Consider the following 23,101-nt stretch of genomic DNA (forward strand, 5'->3'; position numbering starts at 1 on the left):
GTAGTTTTTCCCCTCTACAGGTCTTCAGCTGTTCCTGTGGGCCTGTGTCTTGAGTTCACCAGGCAGGTCACTTGCAGCAGAAAGCTTGGTCTTACCTGTGGTCCTGAGGCTCAAGTTCACTCGCGGGGTGCTGCCCACGGGCTCTCTGCGGTGGCAGCAACCAGGAAGATCTGCTCTGCCTTCCCGGGAGCCTCCGTGTAACCAGGGTTCTAGATGTGCTTTTGGTGTTTCCCTCTGGAATCAGTAATGTGCAGAGAGCAGTCTCTTCTGGTTTTTGAGGGGCGTGGTCTGCCTCTCTGAAGGTTTAGCTCTCCTCCCACGGGATTTGGGTGCAGAGAACTGTTTATCCAGTCTCTTTCCTTCAGGTTCTGGCGGTGTCTCAGGCAGGGGTCCTGCCGCTCCTGGGCCCTCTCCCACGGTAGCCCAGAGGCCTTATACAGTTTCCTCTTGGGCCAGGGATGTGGGCAGGGGTGGGCAGTGTTGGTGGTCTCTTCCGCTCTGCAGCCTCAGGAGTGCCCACCTGACCAGGCGGTGAGGTCTCTCTCCCACGGGTTCTGGGAGCAGAGAGCTGCTGCAGGCCCGGATCCGCGGGTGTGGGACTTCCGGTAAACACAGGATGTGCCCGGTCCTAGAGGAATTCTGCCTCCGTGTGTTCCGAGATCACCAGGCCACTTTCTTGCAGCAGAAAAATTCGTCTTACCTGCGGTCCCGAGGCTCAAGTTAGCTCGCGGGGTGCTGCCCACGGGCTCTGCGCGGTGGCAGCAACCAGGAATCATACCTGCTTTTTATTGGTTTGTTTGCTTCTCTACCTATATTATATCCTGGCCTCAGTTTCTCCTGCTTCCCTTCCTCCTAGTCCCCCTCAAAAACACATTTTCTATTTCCACTATATCTATTCCTCCATTGTTACCCCTAAAAAAACAAAGGGCTCTCAGAGATAGCAACTGAATGCAGCCTATCAAATTACAATAAGACTAGGCATGATCCCTCATATCAAGGCTAGATGATGCAATGCTATAAAAGGTAAATTGTCCCAAGTTTAAGCAAAAGAGTCAGAGGCAGTCCCTGCTCCTCTGTTAGGGATGCAATAAGAACACAAAGTTATACAACCATACTAAATAAGCAGAGATTATTGCAGATTTCATGCAGGGTCCATGTTTTTCTCTTCAGTCTCTATGAGTCTCTGTAAGACCTGCTTAGTTGATTCTGTGGGTGTGTTCTCATAGTGTCCTTGACCCCTCTGGCTGCTTCTTTCCCTCTTCTGTGGCTTGACCATTTGTTTGGCTGTGGTCTCTGCATCTGTTCATTTCATCTCCTGGATGATGCCTCTGAAGACTATGGGGACAGGCACCATACTCTAAAAATAGCGGAAAATTATTAGAAATCATTTGTCTTTGTTTTTCTTCCTCTTACATTTCTGTCATTCTTTTTTCTTTCTTTTCTTTCTTCTTTTCTTCCTTTCTTTCCCTTTCCCTTCCTTCCTTCTTTCCTTCCTTCTCTTCTTTCTCTCTCTCATATATATATATACATATATATTTACATATTTACATATATATTTATTTACATGTATATATTTATTTACATATATATATATATATGTATGTATATATTTTTTTCTCCAGTTGTGTTTGTTTCTATCCTTAATCTCTGCCATGACCGGCTTTTAGTTCCTCGCAGTCAACACAGTGGCAGGCATGGGCTCCTTCTTAGGTATGTGCCTTAAGTTAGACCAGACTTGTGGGCCACTTACACACATTCTGCCTCACCATTACCCCAGCCTATCTTGTAGGCAGAACATATTGTAGAATGAAAATTGTGTGGCTGTTCTCCTTGCTTCTTACATCAATGATAAATTTTCAAATCATGTCATTATACTTCTGCAGCAAACACTTTATTAGCTCAATCAATTGCCCAGCTGTTTGCACACTCCCTGTTCTTTTGTAACTAAGCGACTTCCCTGATTTTCCTACAGATCCATCCTGTCTGAAGACAAATCTATCTTCTTTAAGACAAAATGGCATCTCTCTTTTCTGATTTTGGCTTTATGTGGTACTGGAAAGAGCTAAACCAGGTGGAATTCATAAAGTTTAAGGAATTTCTCATACTTGAGATTCTGCAAATGGGGCTAAAACAGATTTCTTGGACTGAAGTAAAGAATGCATCTCGGGAAGACCTTGCCATCTTACTGGTGAAATATTGTGAGGGGAAGCAAGCCTGGGACACAACCTTCAAAGTTCTCCAGATAATCAGTAGAAATGATCTCACTGAGAGGGCAACAGGGGAGATTGCTGGTGAGTTGCTCAATGCTCCTTTAATATAATAAGGTTTGTTTAATAATTTTGACGACTGTTCTTCATGCCCACCTACCTTAGGGACAGAGGTGTCATTGCACATAATTCTCCTTGAGGAAGGAAGCAGTTTCATGTATACATGTTAGTTCTAGGCTGTATATTCAAATTTATGAGGGTTGCAACCCTAACCTAGATGATTAAACTACTACATAGGACATTATTAATGTTCCCTTCAAATCTAAACTGGAGCCTTAACTGTAGAGTGAAATAGTAGCACTGAGGATTTAGGGCAGCAGCAAGAGAGACACCTGTAAGAAATCATATTTATGGAGTCTAGGAAGATGTCTTTGTCTGCAAGGTATTTGCTATGAAAACTTGAAAATCTGCCTTTGGATCTCAGCAACCATATAAAAACAAGACAAGGTAGCAATCTGGTCAGGTAGCTTTGCAAGTTCTGAGCTAGCTGAAAAAATTGTCTCAAAAAATGAGATGGATGGCCGGAGGAGATGACTCAGTTGTTAAGAATACCTGTTCTTCTTGAAGGGCTCGAGACCCCATATGTACAACAATGCCAAGCAACCAGAGCTCCAGGACTAAGCCACTACCTAAAAGACTATACATGGACTGGACCCTGGACTCTGACCTCATAGGTAGCAATGAATATCCTAGTAAGAGCACCAGTGGAAGGGGAAGCCCTGGGTCCTGCTAAGACTGAACCCCCAGTGAACTAGACTGTTGGGGTGAGGGTGGCAATGGGGGAGGGTGGGGAGGGAACACCCATAAGGAAGGGGAGGGGGAGGATGTTTGCCCGAAACCGGGAAAGGAATAACACTAAAATGTATATAAGAAATATTCAAGTTAATAAAAAAAAAAAAAGGAAAGAAAAAAAATCAAAAAAAAAAAAAAAGAATACCTGTTCTTACAGAGGAACTCCATTCTTTTTCCAGAATCTACCTGGTGGTTCACAACCATCTGTAACTCCACGTCCAGGGGATCCAACACATTCTTTTATTCTCTGAGGGCACTGCATATTTCTGGTGCACATACATGAATGTATAAAAAAGCACCCTTTCACCCCTGTTAAAAGCAAATTAATATTTAAGAAAGTAGCAGCTAAGGAAGACACCCAATGTGAACCTCTGGTCTCTACATGCACATACACTGTACCCCTCCCCATCTCACCATCCCACATACATATCAAGTATGTATTTGAAATATCTACATAACACAGTATGAAACAAGATTTTTCAGCCTTTGTTGTTTAACAACAAAAGATTATAAAAGAAAAGTCATGTTTCATAAACACTCTGACACTGAGAATCAGACATTAAATTATATTGGTAGAAGATACCATGGATGCTTTAAAGTTTAATGTATTTTTTGTTTATTTGTTTCTGAGGTTCCAGTGTCTTACTATGATAATTTTCATTTTATTTTTTTCTTATCCTCATTATAATGGGATTCGCTGTTAATTTTATATTTATGGCTAGAAAATAGTCTTTACTCTTCAGTCTACATTTGTTTAAATATTGTCTCTGTGCTGTTCTTTCTATCCCACTCTACTTTGTGATTCTAATTACACATATTAAATCTTTAAATCATTATCAAAATATGCATAAGAACCATTAGAAACTATTTTATGTGTTTGTGAGAGTAACTGCATATTTGTGTGTCATGTGTGGCAGTGCCACTGGAGGGTAGAGGACATCACTTCTCCTGGTACTAGACCTACAGAAGGTTGATGCTACCATGGGGATGTTTAGCGTTAAACCCAGGGCTTCTGAGTTCTTTTAACAACTGAGCAGTCTCTTGAGCCCCACATATTACATCTCCATACAATGCCTTATGTATAATCTCTTTTTATCTTTTCTGAGCTCTAGGTTGGATCTTGTTTCTTGCCCTCCTTCCCCTGTACAGCTGTTTCTCATCAATATCAAAATCAATGTTTGATCCTTTTGACCTTTCTTTATTTTTCTTGAATGCAGCAAAATGCTGGTAACTCTTTACATATTCAGTTGGTTAGTCTATGTCTTTATATTGGGGAATTGAGTCCATTGATATTAAAAGATAATAAGGAATTGTGATTGTTGTGTCCCATTATTTTTGTTGTTTGAGGTGGAATTATGTTTGTGTGTCTATTTTCTTTTGGTTTCTTTGCAAGGAGATTATTTTCTTGCTTTTTCTAGGATGTAATTTCTCTCCTTGTGTTGGGATTTTCCTTCCATTATCCTTTGTAGTGCTGGATTTGTAAAAACATATTGTGTAAATTTGTTTTTTTTATGGAAATCTTGGTTTCTCCATCAATGTTAATTGAGAATTTTCCAGGATATTGTAGCCTGGGCTAGCATTTCTGTTCTCTTAGATGTTCAGTATGACACCTGCCCAGGATCTTCTGGCTTTCATAATCGCTGGTGAGAAATATGGTCTAATTATGATAGGTCTGAATATATATGTTACTTGATTTTTCCCATAATGCTTTTAATATTCTTTCTTTGTTTTGTGCATTTGATGTTCTGACTATTATGTAAAGGGAGTAATTTCTTTTCTGGTCCAATCTATTTGGAGTTCTGTAGGCTTCTTGTATGTTTATGGGGATTTCATTACATTAGGGAAGTTTCTCTCTATAGTTTTGTTGAAGATGTTTACTAGCCGTTTAAGTTGGGAGTCTCCATTCTCTTCTATACCTATTATCCTTACGGTTTATCTTCTCATTGTGTCCTGGATTTTCTAAATGTTCTGTGTTAAGAGCTTTTTACCATTTCACATTACCCTTGATGTTTGTGACAATGTTTTCTCCTGTATCTTCTGCCCCTAATATTATCTCTTCTCTCTTGCTGTATTATGTGTGTAATGCTTACATCTATGACTTCTGATCTCTTTCCTAGGATTTCTATCTCCAGGGTTGTCTCACTTTTTTGCTTTCCTTATTGTTTCTATTTCGATTTTCAAATCCTGGATGATTTTGTTCAATTCTTTCACCTGTTTATTTGTGTTTTCTTGTAATTCCTTAAGAGATTTTTATGTTTCCTTTTTAAGGTATTCTACTTGTTTACCTGTGTTGTCCTGTAATTTTTTAATCTCCTTTTCTTTTTTTCATTTTTATTAAATTGGGTATTTCTTATTTACATTTCAAATGTTATTCTCTTTCTGAGTTTCCTGTTCATCAACCTCCTAACTCCACCCTCTCCATTTCTATAAGAGTGTTGCCATCCCTATCCACCCCTCCCTACCACCACCCCCAACAATCCCCTACACTGGGTGTCCAACCTTGGCAGGAACAAGGGCTTCCCCTTCCACTGATGCCCCAACAAGGCTATTCTCTGATACATATGCATTTGGAGCCCTGGGTCAGTCCATATATAGTCTTTTGGTAGTGGTTTAGTCCCTGGAAGCTCTGGTTGGTTGGCATTGTTGTTCTCATGGTGTTGCAAGCCCCTTAAGCTCTTTTATTCCTTTTTCTAATTCTTCCAACAGGGGTACTGTTCTCAGTTGAGTGGTCAGCTGCTAGCATTCACCTCTGTATTTGACATACTCTACCTGTGTCTCTCAGGAGAGATCTATATCCGGTTCCTGTCAGCATGCACTTCTTAACTTTATCCATCTTATCTCATTTCAGTGGCTGTATATATATGGGCCACATATGGAGCAGGTTCTGAATGTCCTTTCCTTCAGTCTAACTCTAAACATTGCCTCTGTATCCCCTTCTATGGAGATTTTTGTTCCCCTTTTAAAGAAGGAGTGAAGCATCTGCATTTTGCTCACCCTTCTTGAGTTTCATGTGGCCTTTTGACTTTTCTTACACATATTTTGATAAGTTCAAATATGCACACTTCCATGCCATGGAGCACAAATGGAGATCAGAGAAAAACTTCTGAGTTAATTCTGTTTCTGTCCTTTGGGGCTCATGAAACAAATTGAGGACCTCAGACCTTGTGACAAATGCCCAAAGACATCTCATCAGCCCCGATCTTTCGATTCTTAAATTTAGTTCAGACCTTTTACAAAGGTATACAATTTGCCTTGCTTTTATCAGTTTCCTTAATTGGTCAACTTGCCTTTTATTATTATTGAGCATATTTTAGAAATTAATTGTTATATTTGGCATACAAAATGTTTCGATGTTTAATTTGAGTGTATATGTGTGTGCATGTATGTGTGTATGTATATACATTTTTCAACATATATAAAATCTTATATATATGATTTTATATATATACATTTTATACATATATACATATACATATATACATACAAATATATATACACATTATATATATACATTTATATATATATATATATTCACTATGGTATCATTTCAAAAATTGCACATATGAATGAATGTGTATGGGGTTATGTGTGTGAGTACAGTGCTTGTAGAAGCCAGGCATTCAAGAGATGGGTAATTTGCATAGGCATTGTGAGGCAACAGATATGTGTGCTGAAAACCCTTCTCAGGACATCTTCCAGAGTAGCCAGTGCCCCTAACTACTGAATCATATCTCCAGATCCATTATTCTTCCTTTTATGTCAGTGTGACATTACCTGTTTTCATTATTATGCAGACAAATTTATGTTGAAAATAATACTATTTTTCTGTTTTCTGCTGTTATGGCAACCATGTATAATTACACTCTGTTAGGTGGGCATATCTGAGTATGTTAGAGATTAACAGACACTGTTGTTTAAGTTTGGATAGCCATGCAGTGTGCCTTACTTTGTTGCAAATTTTGCTGTCCGTAAGTCAGTTGCACACTGCAGAGAGTACTATATGGTTCAACATATTATCTATGAAAGCCATGCTTTTCATTTTGAATGAATGTGTTTACTTAATACATAGCAAGTCAAAATAAAATAATAACTAGCAAATGATAGAAATAAATGGTATGTAGGATAGATAGATAGATAGATAGATAGATAGATAGATAGATAGATAGACAGACAGACAGACAGAGGAATAGAGATATCTAGATACCTAGATATTTAGATAGATACCTAGATAGACACATAAATAGATACATAGATACATAGAAAGCATAATCAAATTTGACCTTCAAAACTCTGGTAGAAATTGATAGGGTCTTTACTTCAGTCTCCTGAAATGCTTGCTGACAGGGGCCCTGAGAGACTCTGCCAGAGCCTGATAAATACAGAGGTGGGTGATCTCAGCCAAGCATTGGACTGAGCAAGGCGTCTCCAATTGAGGAGTTAGAAAAAGGATTGAAGGAGCTGAAGGGGTTTGTAACTCCATAAGAGGAACAACAATATCAACCAAGCAAACCCCCTAGACCACCCAGGGACTAGAGGAACATGTCTCCATCTACATATATAGCAGAGGATGGCCTTAATGGGCATCAGTGGGAGAAGGGGCTTTGGTCCTGTGAAGGCTTGATGCCCCAGTGTAGGGGAATGTCAGGGCAGCATTGTGGGGTGAATGGGTGGGTAGGGGAGCACCCTCATAGAAACAAGGTGAGGGAGGATTGGATTGGGGGTTTCCAGAGTGGAAACCAGGAAAGGGTAAGACATTTGAAATGTAAATAAATAAAATATCCAATAAAAATGTTTAAAAAAAACCAGAGAAATTGACAGGGGAAGCCTCTTTTAAGTCAACATCTGGAGTTCCCAGGCAGAGCAGAGAGTATCCTCTCAAGTGATATTCCAATTCAAAAACAAATTATGGTAGGAAGTTTACATCACCAAATCAGGCTTTTATAACATCATCAAATTGAGCTCTCACAAAATCGAGCAGAAACCAGATTGAGAAGGGGGAGCTAGTTGGAGCTCCCAATTGAGGGGTCTCTCCAATGGCCAAGTTTCCCATTATTCTAATGCTAGCTTTATTTCCCATTGCAGGCCCTTTTATATCATGATGTAATATATCATAAAATCTGCTTGAAATAGTTCATGATTTAGCTGATCCTCAAGGGTTACTCTTGAGCTGTTTATTCTCTTCCCTTCCTGTTGCAGAGATAGTGCTCAGTCCATTCCCTGACAAGAACACAAGAAGGCACTGTATGTAACATGTTTGAGTTTAAAATGGGGTAAAGAGACCTCACTTCAAGTGCCAGCTTCTGAAACAGCACATGACAGTTTAACAATATAACATTCATGACACACAGAGAAATGCAACTCTGCTCCAGGGCCAGTAAAAATCTTCACACATGAACTATCATTGTTCTTGGCTTACAGACTTCTACAAACATTCATCACAAGGCAGGGAGAGAAGAAATGACTCAGTGGCTAGAAGCATGCCCCACACTTGCAAAGAATCTGAATTCAATTCCTAGCACCCATGTGGGACTGCTCATAGACAACTGTAATTCAGCTCTGGGTGTATTTAACAACTCTGACTTCAAGAGGAACCCACAAACACATTATTAAAAAATATTTAAGGGTACATTCTGAAATGAAAATATTGAGATAAGACTATATATGGGTAAATGTTTAACTTAATTTTGATATATTTTGGCTTTTTCTCCACTCTCTGACTCAGCACATGCAAATATATATCGAGCTCATTTAAAGAAGAAGCTGACCCAAGATTGTTCTAGAAAGTTCAGCGTTAGTATTCAGAATTTCTTCCAGGATGAATATGATCATCTTGAGAACCTTCTCATACCAAAGGTAACTGAAGAAAAGCCACAACTGGTGTTCCTGAAAGGTGTAGCTGGAATTGGCAAGACTATTCTGTTGAAAAATTTAATGATTGTCTGGTCAGAAGGCCTTGTGTTTCAGAACAAATTCTCCTATATCTTCTACTTCTGTTGTCAAGATGTGAAGCAATTGAAGACCACAAGCCTAGCTGAACTGATCTCCAGAGAGTGGCCCAGTTCCTCAGCTCCCATGGAGGAGATCCTATCCCAACCTGAAAAGCTCTTATTTATCATTGACAGTTTAGAAGGAATGGAATGGGATTTTACCAAACAGGAATCAGAACTGTGTGACAATTGCTTAGAGAAGCAGCCAGTGAATGTATTGCTGAGCAGTTTGCTCAAGAAGAAGATACTCCCTGAATCATCTCTTCTTATCTCAGCTACTTTTGAGACTTTTGAGGAATTGAAGGACTGGATTGAGTACACAAATGTGAGAACAATAACTGGATTCAAGGAAAGCAATATTAAGATGTATTTCCATAGCTTGTTCCAAGATAGGAACAGAGCCCTGGAGGCCTTCAGTTTTGTAAGAGAAAATGAGCAGCTGTTCACTTTATGTCAGGCCCCTGTGATCTGCTGCATGGTAGCTACTTGTCTTAAGAATGAGATAGAGAAGGGGAAAAATCCAGTCTCTATCTGTCGACGTACCACCTCTCTGTACACCACTCACATCTTCAATTTGTTCATTCCTCCAAATGTCCAATACCCAAGTAAGAAAAGCCAAGACCAACTACAGGGCTTGTGTTTTCTAGCAGTGGAGGGCATGTGGACTGACATATCTGTGTTTAGTGAGGAGACTCTGAGGAGAAATGGAATCCTGGACTCTGACATCCCTACATTGTTGGACATTGGAATTCTTGAACAGAGCAGAGAGTCTCAAAATTCTTACATATTCTTCCACCCGTCTGTCCAGGAGTTCTGTGCTGCCATGTTTTATCTGCTACAGACCCACATGAACCACCCTAGTCCGGATGTTCTCCATGTAGAAAAACTATTGTTTTCTTTTCTAGAGGAGGTCAATACACAGTGGATTTTTTTGGGTCGTTTCATATTTGGCCTTTTGCATGAATTGGAACACGAAAAGCTGGAAGCATTTTTTGGCTACCAGTTGTCTCAGCAACTAAAACAAGAATTGTTTCTGTGGCTGGAACTTCTGTTGGACCCTGAAGTTGAAGTAAATACAATGAAGTTCTTTTACTGTCTGTTTGAGATGGAAGAGGAAGTCTTCGTACAGTCAGCAATGAACTGTAGGGAAGAGATTGACGTTGTGGCTAAGGATTATTATGATTTTATCGTTGCTGCCTACTGCTTAAACCATGGTTCTGCACTGAGAGACTTATCTATTTCAACCCAAAATGTCCTAAATGAAAAGCTGAATCAGAGATATATGTGAGTCTGTTCATTATTTTTATTTCTCCCATTTTCAGAACCTCTCCTTGTGCATTGATAATTTATATAGACAGATTCAAAACTCGCCCTTACTGGCTATGTAATGCCAAGTGTTCGGTGTTCAGAAACCTAGAAACCATATACACACAAACAACAAAAACAGTTTCAACAGTTTGTGTGTGTGTATGTTTCTGTATATGTATATGTACATATATATGAGTATACATGTGTGTATATATGTGTATCCACATACAAAACCCCTAACATATGTGAAAAAATTTACCTGTTTTCATAATAGCTTCTACTTTTTTAAAAATTCATTTTTCTTTTGTGTGTATGTGGCTACATCTTAATATGCACATATGTCAAAATGGCATGGGTGGCCAGAAGAGGTCATCAGATCTCCTGGAACTATAGTTAAATAGCTGTGGGTTCTGGGGTCCAAATTCTTAATATCAGAAGAAACATAAGCATGATTAAATTAACCAGTGAACTCTCTCCAGTCTGATAGATGCCATCTTGAGCCCCAAATTTACTCTTCTAAATATTTGCTATTTCATCATTTTAATATTTATTTTTTGTTAATTGTTTTGAGACAGGATTTCACTATATAGTTGTACTGAGCTTGGAACTCTGATAACCATCTGCCTGTCTCCATAATCTTGGAATTAAAGGCATGTACTTCCATGTCTGAGTATATTTCTTAATTATTAGTTATATATATATTAGCAATATTGTATCAGTTCATATGTACAGACGCCCAGGGAGAAGTTCAGTTTTCAGAGTACTGCCTGCTATACTGCACATGTAAAGGATTTGTTCCCCAGCATCATATAAAACTGAATATAATGGCGAATGCCTATAATATAATTTTCTGATAGTAGATACAGAAGACAAACTCAGGGTCATTGGTGCTTATTTATCAAGTGTAGGACAGGCCCACAATTCATGACAGAGTTTACATAAGGAATAAAATATTATTAAACTGAGTCAGGTATAGTGGTATCATGCTTATAATCTTAGCCCTCAGAGAACTGAGGCAGGAAGTTCTCTGAGCATTTTAAACTAGTCTGGGCTACATAAAAAGTGGGTTCCAGGTGAATCTTGTCTAAAGATTAATATTCTATCTATAAAAAATCTTGAGCAAAAAAAGTATATGTGAACAACTTATGATCACTTGACTCTTTTATTCTCCCATTGTGAAGATATAATGCAGGGCCTCATCTCTACTAGGCCAGCATGTTTCTGGCAATTGCAACCCCAGATTTTTTTGAGACATGTTTTAGCTTTCTATTCATTGTGGAATCAAAACTAGTCTTTAATTTCTAATCTTTCTGCAGCAATAGAATTAGTTAAATTGACTGCTTAGAAGCCCTGGAATTTGTCCTTTTGGCTTTCCTTTTCCTTTAATGGCCTCATTATCAAAGCAGCAATGATATTAACCCACCACAATCTGAGCGTGGAGTTTATATTTTCTACCCTTATGAGATATTAACAACACGTGCAGACTTTTTCTTGACCTCCTAGCTGCAAACTGCCTTGTGAACATTAAAAGTTGTGGAGAGCATGGGATTGGATCAGTTGCACAAGTATGAGAACTTCAGTTCCATCCCCTGGATCCACATTTCAAATAAAAACCAAAAATAAAACAACAACAACAGAAACCAAAAATCCCAAAAGCATTTGTGTCTAGTAGCAGGTACCTATAATCCCAGCACTAAATAGGCAGAGACAAATTTTCCATTTATAAGCACATACATGCTCTCATATGCCTGTGCGCATTCACTCATACACATATACACACAAAAACATGTACTATATTAATTTACTGCTCAGAAATATGTAATGTTAGCTGGCAAGGTGGATCAGCAGAAAAAAGGTGCCTTTTCTCAAGTCTGATGACCTATATTCAATTCATTAGACAAGATAGGAAAACTGTTTACTGTACATTGCCCTTTGACCTCCACACCCATAATGTGGTGTGCGTGTGTGCACACACACACACAAAGAAATGTTACAAGGCAAATTTGATTATCTTGTTGCAGATGATAATAGCCAGAGGAGTCACATACATTATCCAAGATTATAAACTGAGTAAGTCATGGCATCTGAAGCTTGAGCCAGGAGATCCTTGTTCCAGGTTTTAACTCATTGGCATCTGACATCATTTTTTTTCATTCTAAATTTACCAAGGTTATTTATAAATCAGATTTTCTCAACTTCAATACTGCCAAGTCATCTATGTTCCCTTATCCTGATATGGGAGTAGGGAAGGTAGCTGAAAACATCACATAAGCTTTGTCCCCAGTGCATAGGATTCTCAGAATCCTCTGGTTATTTCCAGTAAATATTAATTGAATCTCTAAAATGAAGGTATAACATCCAGAATCCTACTACTTTACCACATGTCTGGCTATTTACTGCAAATATGAAATGACCTTACATGGCTACCCTTATTCAGTATGGGGAGTCAGTTTGTTATATTTATGTGCTGTGAATGGTTTGACTTAACTTTTTGTAAATGAGTAGAATCTGAAAGTGCTGGCAGGTTTTATCCTCTATTTTTTATTTTATGGGATTGAATGATTTTGTCTACATGTGTACATGTACCTGATATGCATATATTGACCATGGTGGACAGATGGGGTTGTCATTTATCTATGGAGTTGGAGTTATGGATGGTTGTGAGCCAGCATGTTGGTGCTGGAAAATGAACTCAGGTCTTCTGAGAGAAGAACAAATGATCTTAACCATTGAGCCGTCTCTCCAGTCCCTTGAATTTATTTTCTAAGAGTGGTATGTATTCCTTTCTCCTCTGTTACAGGGAAAATCTACTCATGCTTTGGCATAATATATGCTCTGTGTTTGTAAGGAATAAGGACATTCACATCCTCCAAATGAAAGACAGTATTTTCAATGAGCCAGTTTTTCAAATCTTATATAATTATCTAAAGAACTCCAGCTGTATCCTTAAAGAACTTGTGTAAGTTAAAAGGTGATTTTGATATAGTCATATCTTGGAAATAACAGACCTGTCTTCTCACTGTCTCTCAGCTAGCTCCATAAATGTAGACTTATATACTCTAAAGTGGAATCTCACTACTTTTGCCACTAATGTCTGTTGCCAATTTTTTTTAATTTAGAGCTATCCCATTCATTGTAGGAAGATCATATGTAGAGCTCTACTTTCTAGGTGCTAATAGTTTCCTCATGTAACAGCCAACCTTGCCTCTACAAGTTTCTCAAAGTTCCACATGGAAGAGAAAAATCACCCTGATTGAGAGCCAGTGAGCTATGCCACTGGGTTATGAAATTAGAGTTATGTTGTCATTATGTAATATAGCATCTTGCTAAAGGTTAGATGTTATGCTAATTATAAACTGATGGATAACTCTATTTGTTCTGCAGGGCAAATGATGTGTCCTTTTTATGCGATAAGTACCTATTTTTTGATTTGATTCGAAGCTACAATTTGGAACTCTTGGACCTCAGCGGCACATTCCTCTCCCATAGTGATGTGGTAATATTGTGTAATATCTTGAACAAGGCAGAGTACAAAATACAAAAACTCAAGTAAGTCTTTGTTTTCTCCCAGCTCAGTGACTCCCATCAAAGGAGGCATTTAATTTTGATCCTTATGCTGTGATAAAAATGACCTGACCTAAGTAATCATAGAAAAAAAATGTTTACTGGATTCAAAATTTCAACTTATAGGTCATCCCTGTGGCTAGTTAGAAGAGCAAAAATAACTAGAAGCATAGTCACATCATATGCATAATCGAGCAAAGAACAATGGATTAATGCATGCATGCTTGTGCTCAATTAACTCCCTCATTGAGATTCCCTTTCTGTGTGATTTTAGATTGTGTCAAGTTGACATTAAAACTATCATATGACTACAGCATTTAATTTGTGGACTTGTGTCCTATTTTTCTATTATCCATGTATAGATTTCCTCACTTTAAAACTTGATCACCACTGTCAATGAAATGGGTCAATCGGTTAAGGCACTTGCTACTAACCCTACAACCCGAGTTTTATACCAGGATCCACATGAAGAACTTCAAAAGATGACCAACTAGACTAAAGTCCCTATCACAAGCACATAGAACTATGTCAATAACTTAGTTTCAGAATATAGAATGGACTCTCAACTGGGGCAGTCACAGAATGCAATGCCTATGAGATCATTGACCCTATTTCATACTGAATGTGCCTCTCTTTTAATTCTGTTTGCTATCATGGAAGAATATTAAGGTCTTTAGGAACTGAAGAGGGAAAGACAGATGGTTTAGTATTTTGGAGAGTGCCAAGTGAATTCAAATTTTCATATTGTGTATTCCTATATATTTCATATTATATTTAATGTTACTGACAACTCGGCACAATGAAGAACCATCTGAGAAGTGTCAATGAAGGAGTGTCTAGATCAGATGGGCCCAGGAGCATGTCTATGAGACATGGTCTTGATTATGCTAATTAGTCTGTGAAGGCCCAGTCCACAGTGGGCATCGCTGTGTATGAATTCTTTGTGCCCTTGACTCTACATGTGATATGACTAAGCTGCTGCCCCCTTGACCTCACAAAATGAAATATTATAATCTGGAATAATGAACTAAATCATAACTTCTCTCTCCAAAAATGATTTTTGTGAAGATATTATCACAAAAACAAAAATGAAACTAAACCAACTATACATTATTTTAAATATATTTTTATCCTGTTTATTATACAAGACAATATTGATATTGTTGTCTGCATTTCAATAATTATGTAGCTTTAGAAAGTATTATTATAGACAGGAACTGAGACATCATTAATATAAAGATTTAGGTTAGCTTCAGGTAACATCTTCCAAACATAAGCATTTTCAGTGATTTACTCAGATTCAATGCTAAATCTGATATGAGTCAAAAGTAATGAAGGGAGATGTGTTGGGTAAGCCAAATGTTCCTCCTCTTACTGAATATTTTATTAGAGTAGTTTTGTGTAAATTTGTGGAAATGTATTTTCTTCCTATTCATATACTCTCCTTTCCCTCCTACAGGTTAGCCAACTGTTCCCTCAGTGAGCAATCTTGGAAATACATTTCTGATGTTCTTTGTCAGAACAAAACCCTGAGACACCTAGACATCAGCTCCAATGACCTGAAGGATGAAGGATTGAAAGTTCTCTGTAAGGCTCTCACTCTCCCAGACAGCGTACTGTTAACACTAAGGTAGGTTTCTTTGAGCTTGTACTTGGAGGTCCTGTTTAGAAATCCTGTTTAGTATACGACTGAGAATATGCAGAGTAGAGCCACATATCTCTGACTCCTGAAGATCATTTCCTTGGGACAGATAGATCTGTGCCTTGCCCTCTATGTCACAGTTTTGGTATGTAGTGTGAAGCCTCTCAAAATATATACACAAGGGAATAAGAGAAAGAGGAATTATGACTTGAGCTGAAGAGAGGGTTAAAAAGTTTAGATGGGTGCTAGAAGATGAAGATATATCAAAAGATGGAAAACTGTACCCCAAATTCTAGATAGAGGGCATATTAGTGTTTTTGTTCCAATCATTGTGATTGTGATTAAATATCAGATAAAAGCAGCTTAGGGGAGGCAGAATTCATTCAAAGTCATGGTATAGAATTGTGTAATGTCTCCTGTTGGGGAAAAAAAGCATGATGGAGTAGCCTCATAGTGACAGTGGTATATATAAAGATTCCTCTCATTACTGTGGATCAGGAAGTAGGGTACGGAGCAAATATCAGAGTCTAGGATATAATCCTTAAGCCCACAACCAGGGACTCACAACTACCTGCCACACAGCAATATTCCAGAAATTCCACAATGTCCCAAAACCATATAGGGACTATTGCTTTAAACATAGGAGTGGGTAGGAGACTTTTCAAGTCCAAGGATGAGTAAGACACAGAAGAGGGACTCTAAAATGTTTCTATGAATTATCTAGTATCCATGAAAAATCTACATTGGAAAGAATAAAGAGCAGTGTTTCAGTAATGGGAAGAAAAATGACAGAACTCTCGATTTCAAATTATAAAACAAAGAAATTTTTGGATAATTTAATGTGGTTATTGTTTTGATCATGTTAAGTGGATTAGCATTCCGATATCAAATGGATTTTGGTATCAATTCCAGATGTGTGGGACTTGCTAGACCCCTGATAACTACTCAATTATAAAATCACAGATTCACAACATTTTCATCCTTTCAAGAAAAAAAGCACAAAGTGCAAACCCAATATAAAATATGACTTCCCTGTGATGGTGGCTTTCTAAAACACACTAAAATTGTTATACAGGATATAATGTAAACACATTCAAAGTATTTATGTTTCTCTAGCACTCTAAAGAATGGAAAAAGGTTTAAAAGTATACACTACTCACTACTTGAAGTCTCTAAATACATTGAATATGTATTGAAAATCCATTGGGAGAGTAAAAGTCGGTTTTCTCCAATGAAAAGACAATGACAATATTACCCATATCAATCCCACACTCAGCAATATTGACCTACCCTAAATGGATGCTGTTTTACATGCTTCAGTTGGTTGGTTTGATCAAACTAGGCTTGAATAAAACCATACTTTAAAATAAAAATGTAAAATTTATATGGCATTTTCCGAATCACAAAATAAAATTACTGTAAGAAGATAATGAGGAAAGTCTCACTCAAATATTTTAACTGATTAGATAGTTGTGTGAGAGCTGGAGATATGACTTTGTTCAGAGCACATATTTCTCTTCAATAGAATCTAAATTTTATTCCCAGAACTAAAGTCCAGTGACCCAATAACTTCTGTCCCACTAGCTCTGGAAACCCAATCACCTGCTCTAACATTTGTAGGTACCTTCTTACATGTGACAGAAATACACACAGAAACATTGATGTTTGTTTGTTTTTGTTTAATTTCTCTATATCTGGGTCTTTATCATATCATAACATTATAGATGATCGGGAGATTATTTGTAGCATCCACAGATTTTATTTATTGGATATATTTTTATTTAAATTTCAAATGATATCCCCTTTCCTGTTCCCATCAAAAAACTTCCATTCCATTCAACCTCTCCCTTGTATTATGAGGGTATTCCTCCACTCATCCACACATCCATTCCCACCTCTTTGCTCTGACATTCCCTTATACTGAGGGATATAGCCTTGGGAGAACCAAGGGCTTCTCTACCCATTGGTACACATCAAGTCCATCCTGTGCTACATTTGTGACTGGAGCCATGGGTCTGACCATGTGTATACTTTGTATGGAGGTTTAGTCCCTGGGGCTCTGGTTAGCTGGTATGATTGTTCTTATAGAGTTGCAAACCCATTCAGATACTTCAATCCTTTATCTAATTCCTCCAATGAGAACCCCATTCTCAGTTCAATGGGTGGCTATACGCGTTCACCTATGTATTTGTCATGTTCTCCAGAACCTCTGAGGAGACAGCTAAAAGGATCCTGTCAGCATGCACTTCTTGGCATCAGCAATATTGTTTGGGTTTGGTGGCTGTATGTGTAAGGTCTGGATCCCGAGGTGAGGCAGTCCCTAGATGGCCTTTCCTAAAGTCTCTGCTACAAATTTTGTCTCCAAATTTCCTAATATTAATATTTTTGTTCCTCCTTCTAAAAAGGACTTCAGCATCCACACTTTGGTCATCCTCCTTGAGCTTCATGTAGTCTATGGATTGTATCATTGGATAATTCAAATATTTGAGATAATATCCAATTATCAGTGAATGCATAACATGTTTGATTATTTTGTGACTGTCACCACACTCAAGAAGATATTTTCCAGTTTCATGCATTTGACTATGAATTTCATGAAGTCATTGTTTTTGATAGCTGAGTAGTACTCCATTGAGTAGATGAACCACATTTTTTTATCCATTCCTCTGTTGAGGGACATCTGTGTTATTTCCAGCTTCTAGCTACTATAAATAAGTCTGCTGTGAACATAGTGGAGCAAGTGTCCTTGATACATGTTGGAGCATCTTTTGGGTATATGCCCAGTAGTGGTATAGCTGGGTCCTCAGGTAGTAAGACGTCCAATTTCTGAGAAAGCTCCAGACTGATTTCCAGAGTGGTTGTACTAGCTTACAATTCCATGAACAATGGAAGAGTGCTCTTCTTTCTCCATATCCCTGACAGCTTTGTTGTCACCTGAAGTTTTGATCTTAGCCATTCTGACTGGTGTAAAGTGGAATCTCAGGGTTGTACAAATTTGCATTTCCCTAATGACTATGGATGTAGAACATTTCTTTAGATGCTTCTGAGCCATTCAGTATTCCTCAGTTGAGAATTCTCTGTTAAACTCTGTAACTCATTTTTTTATATTTTTATTATTATTAACTTGAGTATTTTTATATACATTTCGAGTGTTATTCCCTTTCCAGTTTCCGGGCAAACATCCCCTTCCCCCTCCCCTTCCTATGGGTGTTCCTCCCAACCCCCCCCCTTGTTTCCCTCTCCCCAACAGTCTAGTTCACTGGGGGTTCAGTCTTAGCAGGACCCAGGGCTTCCCCTTCCACTGGTGCTCTTACTAGGATATTCATTGCTACCTATGAGGTCAGAGTCCAGGGTCAGTCCATGTATAGTCTTTGGGTAGTGGCTTAGTCCCTGGAAGCTCTGTTTGGTTGGCATTGCTGTACATATGGGGTCTCGAGCTCCTTCAAGCTCTTCCAGTTCTTTCTCTGATTCCTTCAACGGGGGTCCTGTTCTCAGTTCAGTGGTTTCCTGCTGGCATACGCCTCTGTATTTGCTGTATTCTGGCTGTGTCTCTCAGGAGCGATATGCATTCACATTTTGATTTTTAATGAGGTTATTTGATTCTCTGAGTCTAACTTTTTTTTTTTTTTATTAACTTGAATATTTCTTATATACATTTCTGAGTGTTATTCCCTTTCCCAGTTTCGGCAAACATCCCCTCCCCCTCCCTTCCTTATGGGTGTTCCTCCGACCCTCCCCCATTGCCGCCTCCCGCAACAGTCTAGTTCACTGGGGGGTTCAGTATTAGCAGGACCCAGGGCTTCCCCTTCCACTGGTGCTCTTACTAGGATATTCATTGCTACCTATGAGGTCAGAGTCCAGGGTCAGTCCATGTATAGTCTTTTAGGTAGTGGCTTAGTCCCTGGAAGCTCTGGTGGCTTGGCATTGTTGTACATATAGGGTCCTGAGCCCTTCAAGCTCTTCCAGTTCTTTTCTCTGATTCCTTAACGGGGTCCTATTCTCAGTTCAGAGGTTTGCTGCTGACATTCGCCTCTGTATTTGCTGTATTCTGGCTGTGTCTCTCAGGAGCGATCTACACTTCTGCACTTCTTTGCTTCATCCATCTTGTCTAATTGGGTGGCTGTATATATATGGGCCACATGTGGGGCAGGCTCTGAATGGATGTTCCTTCAGTCTCTATTTTAATCTTTGCCTCTCTCTTCCCTGCCAAGGGTATTCTTGTTCACCTTTTAAAGAAGGAGTGAAGCATTCACATTTTGATCATCCGTCTTGAGTTTCATTTGTTCTAGGCATCTAGGGTAATTCAGGCTTTTGGGCTAATAGCCACTTATCAATGAGTGCATACCATGTATGTCTTTCTGTGATTGGGTTAGCTCACTCAGGATGATATTTTCCAGTTCCAACCATTTGCCTACAAATTTCATAAACTCGTTGTTTTTGATAGCTGAGTAATATTCCATTGTGTAGATATACCACATTTTCTGTATCCATTCCTCTGTTGAAGGGCATCTGGGTTCTTTCCAGCTTCTGGCTATTAAGAATAAGGCTGCGATGAACATAGTGGAGCACGTGTCTTTTTTATATGTTGGGGCATCTTTTGGGTATATGCCCAAGAGAGGGATAGCTGGATCCTCAGGCAGTTTAATGTCCAATTTTCTGAGGAACCTCCAGACTGATTTCCAGAATGGTTGTACAAGTCTGCAATCCCACCAACAATGGAGGAGTGTTCCTCTTTCTCCACATCCTCGCCAGCATTTGCTGTCACCTGAGTTTTTGATCTTAGCCATTCTCACTGGTGTGAGGTGAAATCTCAGGGTTGTTTTGATTTGCATTTCCCTGATGACTAAAGATGTTGAACATTTCTTTAGGTGTTTTCAGCCATTCAGCATTCCTCAGCTGTGAATTCTTTGTTTAGCTCTGAACCCCATTTTTAATAGGGTTATTTGTCTCCCCCTGGGTCTAACTTTTGAGTTTTGTATATTTTGGATATAAGGCCTCTATCTGTTGTAGGATTGGTAAAGATCTTTTCCCAATCTGTTGGTTGCCTTTTTTGTCCCAACCACAGTGTCCTTTGCCTTACAGAAGCTTTGCAGTTTTATGAGATCCCATTTGTCGATTCTTGATCTTAGAGCATGCCATTGGTGTTTTGTTCAGGAAATTTTTTCCAGTGCCCATGTGTTCCAGATGCTTCCCTAGTTTTTCTTCTATTAGTTTGAGTGTGTCTGGTTTGATGTGGAGGTCCTTGATCCACTTGGACTTAAGCTTTGTACAGGGTGATAAGCATGGATCGATCTGCATTCTTCTACATGTTGATCTCCAGTTGAACCAGCACCATTTGCTGAAAATACTATCTTTTTTCCATTGGATGGATTTGGCTCCTTTGTCAAAAATCAAGTGACCATAGGTGTGTGGATTCATTTCTGGGTCTTCAATTCTGTTCCATTGGTCTATCTGTCTGTCTCTGTACCAATACCATGCAGTTTTTATCACTATTGCTCTGTAATATTGCTTGAGTTCAGGGAGAGTGATTCCCCCCTGAAGTCCTTTTTTTATTGTTGAGGATAGTTTTAGCTATCCTGGGTTTTTTGTTATTCCAGATGAATTTGTAAATTGTTCTAACTCTTTGAAGAATTGGATTGGTATTTTGATGGGGGATTGCATTGAATCTGTAGATCGCTTTTGGTAAATGGCCATTTTTACTATATTAATCCTGCCAATCCATGAGCATGGGAGATCTTTCCACCTTCTGAGGTCTTCTTCAATTTCTTTTTCTTCAGTGTCTTGAAGTTCTTATTGTACAGATCTTTTACTTGCTTGGTTAAAGTCACAATGAGGTATTTTTTTATATTATTTGGGTCTATTATGAAGGGTGTCGTTTCCCTAATTTCTTTCTCGGCTTGTTTCTCTTTTGTGTAGAGGAAGGCTACTGATTAATTTGAGTTAATTTTATACCCAGCCACTTTGCTGAAGTTGTTTATCAGCTTTAGTAGTTCTCTGGTGGAACTTTTGGCATCACTTAAATATACTATCATATCATCTGCAAATAGTGATATTTTGACTTCTTCTTTCCGATCTGTATCCCCCTTGATCTCCTTTTTGTTGTCTGATTGCTCTGGCTAGAACTTCAAGAACTATATTGAATAAGTAGGAGAGAGGGCAGCCTTGTCTAGTCCCTGATTTTAGTGGGATTGCTTCAAGTTTCTTCCATTTAGTTTAATGTTAGCAACTGGTTTGCTGTATATGGCTTTTACTATGTTTAGGTATGGGCCTTGTATTCCTATTCTTTCCAGGACTTTTATCATGAAGGGGTGTTGAATTTTGTCAAATGCTTTCTCAGCATCTAATGAAATGATCATGTGGTTTTGTTCTTTCAGTTTGTTTATATAATGGATCACGTTGATGGTTTTCCGTATATTAAACCATCCCTGCATGCCTGGGATGAAGCCTACTTGATCATGGTGGATGATTGTTTTGATGTGCTCTTGGATTCTGTTTGCCAGAATTTTATTGAGTATTTTTCTGTCGATATTCATAAGGGAAATTGGTCTGAAGTTCTCTTTCTTTGTTGGGTCTTTGTGTGGTTTAGGTATAAGAGTAATTGTGGCTTCATAGATGGAATTCGGTAGTGCTCCATCTGTTTCAATTTTGTGGAATAGTTCGGATAATATTGGTATGAGGTCTTCTATGATGGTCTGATAGAATTCTGCACTAAACCTGTCTGGACCTGGGCTTTTTTTGGTTGGGAGACCTTTAATGACTGCTTCTATTTCCTTAGGAGTTATGGGGTTGTTTAACTGGTTTATCTGTTTGATTTAACTTCGGTACTGGTATCTGTCTAGAAATTGTCCATTTCTGTAGATTTTCAAGTTTTGTTGAATATAGGCTTTATAGTAAGATCTGATGATTTTTTGAATTTCCTCTGAATCTGTAGTTATGTCTCCTTTTCATTTCTGATTTTGTTAATTTGGACACTCTCTCTGTGTCCTCTCGTTAGTCTGGCTAGGGTTTTATCTATCTTGTTGATTTTCTCAAAGAACCAATTTTTGGTTCTGTTGATTCTTTCTATGGTCCTTTTTTGTTTCTACTTGGTTGATTTCAGCTCTGAGTTTGATTATTTCCTGCCTTCTACTCCTCCTGGGTGTATTTGCTTCTTTTTGTTCTAGAGCTTTTAGGTGTGCTGTCAAGCTGCTGACATATGCTCTTTTCCTGTTTTTTTCTGCAGGCACTCAGCGCTATGAGTTTTCCTCTTAGCACAGCTTTCATTGTGTCCCATAAGTTTGGGTATGTTGTACCTTCATTTTCATTAAATTCTAAAAAGTTTTTAATTTCTTTCTTTATTTCTTCCTTGACCAGGTTATCATTGAGTAGAGCATTGTTCAGTTTCCACGTATATGTGGGCATTCTTCCCTTATTGTTATTGAAGACCAGCTTTAGGCAGTGGTGGTCCGATAGCACGCATGGGATTATTTCTATCTTCCTGTATCTGTTGAGGTCTGTTTTTTGACCAATTATATGGTCAATTTTGGAGAAAGTACCATGAG

At 38.5% G+C, this 23,101-nt stretch overlaps 1 protein-coding gene across 1 annotated transcript in view; it reads left to right on the forward strand.

Annotated features, from left to right (window-relative positions):
• The first annotated feature begins 2,014 nt into the window (after positions 1-2,014).
• The window catches only part of LOC116893439 (NACHT, LRR and PYD domains-containing protein 4B-like), a 38,800-nt gene continuing 17,713 nt past the window's right edge, over positions 2,015-23,101 (forward strand). The window contains exons 1-5 of the mRNA XM_032895206.1: positions 2,015-2,291; positions 8,782-10,330; positions 13,155-13,313; positions 13,739-13,903; positions 15,378-15,548. Of these exons, the coding sequence (XP_032751097.1) occupies positions 2,015-2,291; positions 8,782-10,330; positions 13,155-13,313; positions 13,739-13,903; positions 15,378-15,548 (2,321 nt within the window). The remainder of the gene's footprint in view (positions 2,292-8,781; positions 10,331-13,154; positions 13,314-13,738; positions 13,904-15,377; positions 15,549-23,101) is intronic.

The sequence above is a fragment of the Rattus rattus genome, chromosome 2 (assembly GCF_011064425.1).
Source record: "Rattus rattus isolate New Zealand chromosome 2, Rrattus_CSIRO_v1, whole genome shotgun sequence".
Classification (NCBI taxonomy): domain Eukaryota; kingdom Metazoa; phylum Chordata; class Mammalia; order Rodentia; family Muridae; genus Rattus; species Rattus rattus.